General features: G+C 44.5%; 1 protein-coding gene across 1 annotated transcript; it reads left to right on the plus strand.

Annotated features, from left to right (window-relative positions):
- Positions 1–1,567: 1,567 nt before the first annotated feature.
- On the plus strand, positions 1,568–7,078 carry PGRMC1 (progesterone receptor membrane component 1). The gene is given in 4 exon segments (XM_039571834.1): positions 1,568–1,782; positions 1,784–1,988; positions 3,820–3,975; positions 5,136–7,078. Coding segments are annotated over 4 exon segments (579 nt in total). The 5' UTR covers positions 1,568–1,665; the 3' UTR covers positions 5,237–7,078.
- Positions 7,079–7,155: the final 77 nt, after the last annotated feature.

Raw genomic sequence — 7,155 nt, forward strand, 5'->3', positions numbered from 1 at the left:
TACCATGACAGGAGAGATCAAAGTTCAAGTGCTGATCAATAAAACAAGGAGCTTCCCAAAGGAGACAGCAAATGGAACCAAACACCCTCCCTTGCAAGAGCCAATGTGTTTACTCGAAGTCCTTGCATGTATCCCAAAAGGCAAAACTTAATCCATACCTGCAGTGACCCACAGTTAAAAATTTTCCTAACACTGAGAATTAGAAAGTAAATGAAATGCACTTCCATCACTTTTCTATAACCACATGTCCCAGTGCTAGGTTCAGTAAAAGCTGCCTGCTTCCCCTGAAGCAGTGAGATGAACCATCTGCCAAGCTATAATGCAAGATCAGGTTAACAGTTAGACTTGGTGATCTTAGAGGTCTTTTCCAACCTTAATGATGCTATGATCAAGGCTGGTACACTGCATTTCTTCTCTACATGTACCTGAGGTACTGACTTGTGTAGAGAGAATGATGATACACTGGCAGGGCATTGGTTTGTGTTCTCTTTGAAGGACACAGTTTGCAGAGGCAACTACTCAAACCCAAAACATCACTTCTGCTTTCTCACACTTGATACCAGGGAGCAGATGTCAAGGAGAAGATGTTGCTGATTTGTACCAGGATCAGTCTGGCATAATCTGTATTCAGGGCTCCATTTGCTCCACCATCTGAACACCATACCAAGTAGATACATCCAGTTAGTACTTCATTCAGCTTAAGTTTTAATTCACCAAAGCCTCCACTGAGAAGAAACATGAATACAGAACTTTCATGTTGTATTAGTACATTGTGGTTGCTGGCTTCTGTAGTTTTGTAGGGCCTGAAGGTAATATCTGAATGAGAAAACCCCAGAAGTTTGGTAATTTCTTCCCTTTTCTCCTATGTTTAGTTCGACAGTATTTCTAGCGAGTACTGGGAAAAATCACTGCCCTGCCAAGAAAGTGAAGATGTGCGCTGGCACAGGTGGAGCAAGTGTAAGGAATCACAGAATGGGTCAGGTTGGAAAGGACCACAAGGGGTCATCTGGTCCAACCTCCCTGCTCAAACAGGGTCAGCCCAGAGCACGTGGCACAGGATTGCATCCAGATGGTTCTTGAATCTCTCCTGTGAGGGACACTCCACGAACTCTCAGAACAATGAGTTTCATTGTGCAGGCACTGCACAGTAAAGAAGTTCTTCCTCATGTTCAGGTGGAACATGTGTTCCTGGGCACCAGTTTCTGCCCGTTGCCTCTTGTCTTAGTGTTTGGCACCACGGAGCTGAGCCTGGCTCCATCCTCCATCCAGCAAGGCTCGGCTGGTTCTCACAGCCCAGCAGGGCAGCTCTGACACAGGTCTAACAGCACCCCAAGGTTATTTTTTCCGGAATTTCTGTGGAACCGTGTGCCACGCAACAGCCGCAGCGCCCTGGCCTGACCCGGCCTGAGGCCGCCTCGCCGGGAACCAGCAGCCGGGGAGCCACTGCCGTGGCCGGACCCGCACCACCACCTAGCGCCGACGGCGGGCGCAGAGGCCACGAGCCCGCCCAGCCTAGGGGCGGCCCCGCGCCCGCGCCTCAGCCCCGCCGCGCCTACCGCCCCTCCCTTCCTGCCGCCGCCCCTCGGCCCGCCCCAGCGCGCCGGTTGTGCTCTGTGCCGCCGCTACGCGCTCAGAGCCCGCCGAGCCGCCGCATAGTCCAGCGCCATGGCCCGCGAGGAGGTGGCGGTGGCCGGCGAGGAGCCGGCGGCGGGCGAGGGCGGCGGGCTGCTTCTGGAGATCGTAGGCTCCCCGCTCAACCTGAGCCTGCTGGGCCTCTGCCTTCTTCCTGCTCTATCAGATCCTGCGGGGTGAGCGACCCGCGGCACCCGCGGGTGAGGCGGACCCGCCGCCGCTGCCCAAGATGAAGCGCCGCGACTTCACGCTGGAGCAGCTGCGGCCCTTCGACGGCGTGAGTGACCCGCGAATCCTCATGGCCGTCAACGGCAAAGTCTTCGACGTGACCCGCGCCAGGAAGTTCTACGGGCCCGGTGAGGGCGGGGGCGGGCAGGGGCTGTGAGACGGGCCCAGCCCGGGCCCTCCGCGCGTTGTGCCCGGGGCGGGTCAGGGCCGGTGCCGGCCGCGAGCGCCTTCCCCCGGCGGGGATCAGCGCTCCTGCCTGACTCCACCCCGGCCCTGGTCCCGATCCGGAGGTTTGGAAAGGGCTCAGCTTGCCTTGCGGCCGGGAAGGCTGCGCGCCCCTGCAACGCTGGGAGAGCTGCGTCTCGGTGAGCCGGCGGGCAGGGTGACTGCTGCCGCCCGGGCTCCGGAGTTGGGCCCCGGTGCTGTAGAAACTCCGGGTTTGCCAGCTTATGTTCCTTCATTATTCGCTGTGTTTTCCCGTGGCAGACTACACGTACCGTAAGGGCTTTGGCGGCTTTGGCGGCCTGGGGTGCCTTTGCCTGATGGAAGGCAGCAGAAGCGAAGTGTTCTCTCAGCGTTGACGTTCCATTCCCAGCTTTTAGTGGCTATCACTCTACTGCATAATATTTATACTAAATATTTGGCAATTTAGATTAAACCAGCTTTCTATCGGGAGCATAGTTAAAACGTGCAAAGGGGAATAACCTATGCTCATAGAGCAGCCGGTGATGAGGTGGGTGGGAGTATGTGCATCCAGCTGAAAGAGTTTAATCACCTCCATGAGGGCATGGGGTTTTATTTTTATCAGAGGCTGCCTGTTAAAACGCCTCACTGAGGCTTGCTGATTTGTACCAGGATCTGTCTGGCATAGCCACTCTTCAGCTGTCCAGACAGCCTGGTAGCTGCAGTAGTGAGCTGCTAGTACTACTTTGAGACAAGGAGAATAATGCAGGAGACACCATGTTTTTGGAACTGTTATCGGTTACTACTTTTGGGCCAAACATAGATGAGACTTTCACTGAATGATGCCAGGCTCTAACTTTGCATTCTGCAGCAGTCAGGATGATATGTACAGCTGAGTTAGATGTGCAGTTTTCTATTTGTGCAAACTAAAACCCACTTGACATAAGGTCCAAGCTTCAGATGCTGCCTTCCTTGATGACAGTAAAAGCTGCCTGTTGCATCTGATTTGGTAATGGCTGAATGGTTCACCCGTGTCTGGCTAGTTTGATGTTCATTTAAATGGAAAAGTAAGATTGTTTTGATTAATTTAGGAAAAAGCACACTCTGGAAGATGGAATGTGCTCTACAATAACCAGAGTTCACATCTAACTTCTTTAAGCTCCATTTAGAAGAACTTTGAATGTCTAGTTGAACATGCAATATCTCAATTTTTGGCTTGTCATGCAAGCAAGTTAATCATTAATGAAGTTTAGCAAGAGTTTATCTTGATATCTGATCTGCTGTGAGTTGCATGTTTTGATCATTTGAGTTCATCTTACATTTTAATAGATGTTTCCTCCAACTTGATCATTTCTAGTAGCTCCACTAGATTTTCTGTCAAGCCATCTTTTCATCTCAAGTCAGGAGTATCTGTTAGAAAACTTTAATTTCACCCCAGACATAGAAATCCTTCCTCTTTTCCTTATTCTAAGGATGTGCTTCCCAGTTTGTGTGCTTATCCTTACCCTGTTTACATGTGCCATTGTGTGGTTCATTGTCCGGATGTTTCAGCAAACTCAGTATATTTCTCCATGGTTTTGTTTCTTGTCCTCTTCCTCTGTTTTCTCTTATTACCAATTAGAATAAAACTTCAAAGCACTTCAGAAGCTTGAGGTACCTGACGCATGGGTAAGGGTAGAAACTCACCATCTGTTTTAGCTTGGGGACTCCGATCCATGAAGATCATGTAGCATCCATTACCTCTGCAATAATGCTGCTTATGTTTTTATTTTAAAGAGGGCCCGTATGGGATTTTTGCTGGAAGAGATGCATCCCGAGGTCTTGCCACTTTCTGCCTGGATAAGGAGGCACTGAGGGATAAGTATGATGACCTCTCTGATCTCAACGCTACACAGCAAGAGACCTTGAGGGACTGGGAGTCACAATTCACTTGTAAGCAATTTAACACCTATTTGCAAAGAAGTAGTTAGCTGGTAATAGGGGAAGCAATGGTTAAAAAGCTGTAACCAGCTGGAAGCATTTTATATATATATATGATGGAAATTGCATACACCAATAACTAGCATAGTGGAAATCAAATGTGTTTTCTTTTTAAATCTAGTGTTGAAATATTTACTATAACCAGCTACAGTGGAGTTTTCCTCCACATGATGTCATTAGAAATCTCAGTCCTGACCTCATGTGCCCCTACTATTTTGGCCCTCTTCCTGTTTTAATTAAGACTGTTAATCATGCCACACTGAATGGTTGTTTTATTATGCTAACAAGCTTGTCACAGAAACCAGAACTATGCTACCAAATATCTGACTTGAACTAGTGTTAAAATCTACCTTTACAAGTGTTGAGCATCAGGACTGACAGTGAACTCCACTCTGTTTATTACTGTGTTCCTATTAAATATGGCCATGAGTTGCTTTAAATTGTTATAACAACACTGCTAGTCTGAAATACCTGTAATCAAGGGCTTCTTTTGCTTTCTTGAAGTTGACAGATAGGCAACATAGTATAGCTTTCAGTCCTTACATGTACATGGTCTTGGCATTTTTACACGCTCAAAAGGAGATAGGAAATAAATCAGAGGCTTAATCACATAATCAGATAATAGATCCATCTTTATCTTTGGGAGAAATTCTGTCCTATTGAATATTTTCAATACACATTACAAAAAATAAAATCCCTTCTAAGTTGTATGTGTGCACATTTGCATGTGTGTGTTTAATAGATGATGTAAATAGTCTAACTGCCTTTAGTTGAAAAACCAGCTTTGACGTTGGCAAGAGAAATAATCTAATCCAGGATTCTGTTTCTTTGGCTGGGTGAGTCCCTCAGTTTGTGTTTATTCATCTTTTGGTTTAGGGAATAAAATGAGATTTACAGTTACATTCACTTCAGATGATTCTTACTACAACAGTAATAGTAGTTCAGGTAATAGTTGATTTTAGCTTTTCTCCTTTCTCCCAGTGTTTGGAACAAGTTGCTCAGAGCTGTTTTATTAAAATATAGCCATCCTGTTCATTCAGAAAACAGTCAGAGGAGTTTAAAAAGGTATCTCTTCAGGGCACAATAATTACTTGGATTTTTTTTTTCCCCAGTTAAGTATCATCATGTTGGTAAGCTGCTGAAGGAGGGGGAGGAACCCACTGTATACTCTGATGAAGACGAAAAAGATGCCCAGGATGCAAAGAAAGAGTAGATAATGCAGTGAGGAACAATCTATTTTTGAATCATAAAGGATCATTTGTAACATTCCACTTCTGTTTCACAAGGTGCAGCAGCAGCAAGGCTTACAAAAGGTCCAGAGTTACAGTGAATTGTTTCTTTTCAAAGGTTTCCTATTCAAATTCAGTGGGAAACTTCTGAAGGTCTATGATCTGTCTTCCTTTAAAACCACATAAGAAGTATGCATGACAAATGTCTGCGCAAAAGTAAACTGCAGTTTTGGCAATAAAGGACTATTTTTCTGCTATCACCATTTACTGCAGAGTCAGTCGAAATAAAGTTTTTCATTGCCAGCCTAGCACTGTGGACACAAGCACATGAATAACTTCATATATGCAACACAAACACCACTAAATCTTCTTTTGTGTTAGCTTCTGCAGGATCTGGCCCCAGGGTTGTAATTCCTTTTGAAAAGGGACTATATTTTGTTTGTCCACAAAGCATCATACTCATTTGTTGTGCAATGTAATTCAATATTATGTAAGATAATTTGGCTTTCAAGGAGTTGCATTAGCGACTTACAGATGAAACACTAACTACTTTTAAAAAAGATCAAGAATTTTTGAGAGGTTAAATCACTTTTAAATATTTAATAAAGACTAATGTATTCAACATGCATAATTCTGCATGGACTAATATTCTTTGTTCACTTTTAAAGCACATCTATAGTGTTACAAAAGTTTAGATAATGAGTGGAACTAGGCATCCCTAAAAGTACACCATGGAGTGTGACTTGACTATTGTTCACTTGAATTTCTTCTTCTTAAAAAATGCTTCCGTGAATGTTAATGGAATTATATTAAACATGGAAGATCAGCTGTTCTTGCTTCCTAGGCCTAAAAAACAAGAAGTTGCTGGTATGGCATGATTAGCAAGTGCTCTTGTACATGCACCTTTACCTTGCAGGAAAACATTACTGGTCAATGTAACTTACACAAGTTTCCTGTACAAAATAAAACAGCATAAGCTGTTTCTGCGTTGAGGCCTTTGTTGGTTTGGAATGTTGCCATCAACAAAAAAGGCACAATCTCATGCATAATCAGCAATGCTATACCTGTGGACCTGACCTTTGAGTTGCTTTTTACTTATTTGCTCTCTTGGCTCACCTCTATGCTTAATTACTAGTTTTTTCTAAGTGACCTGCCTCCTACCAGAGAGGGCTGGGTAAATGGATATGACCAAGGAAAACTGTAAATGTTCATCATCCAAAATACTTCTCTAAAACCTTCTTATAAATTCCAAGATAACTAATGATTTGCTTTTGAACTTGTTTCTTGTCCAGGTGATTCTGCTAGTGCAGAATATCCAAGGTGCCTGTCTGGTGTAGTTCCCCTTGATTTCTCTGGCTCAGCTGTCTGGTTGTTTCAATTTGGCAACATGACCAAAATGAGGAACTGAGTCCTGAGTGGGAAGGTGTAAACTAGGCAAAAGTGTTTGGAAGTAGAGTGTGTTGCACAATAGCAGCTTTCATAAACACGTTGACACAAGATGGTAAAGTGCCTGAGACCATCTGTGGTGAGAACAACTGACTCTCCCTCAGTCCCAACACTGTCCTGGCATTTTCTTTTGGTTGCACTGGGCCTTCCAATGAAGAGCAAGGTTGTTTGAACCAGAGAGCTTGTGTAAAGTGGTACTGTATGAACTACCTAGTAGTAACGAAGGTCTAGAGGCACATGTAGACCTTGTCATGACCTTGGTGTTGCTATTTTATTTTTAGAGACATTTATACTCTTTGCAAACTAGTACTAATGGTTTACCTCAAATTGAAAATGTGCTTTTATTTGTTTAAGGCAGAAAATAAAATACTCTTGCATAATGGTGGTATTTGTTTTTATTTACTACAACCAGATGTTATATTTAATAGTCTCCTAATGTTTCGAGTTTTATATTGTC

The sequence above is a fragment of the Corvus cornix genome, chromosome 4A, assembly GCF_000738735.6.
Source record: "Corvus cornix cornix isolate S_Up_H32 chromosome 4A, ASM73873v5, whole genome shotgun sequence".
Taxonomy (NCBI): Eukaryota; Metazoa; Chordata; class Aves; order Passeriformes; family Corvidae; genus Corvus; species Corvus cornix.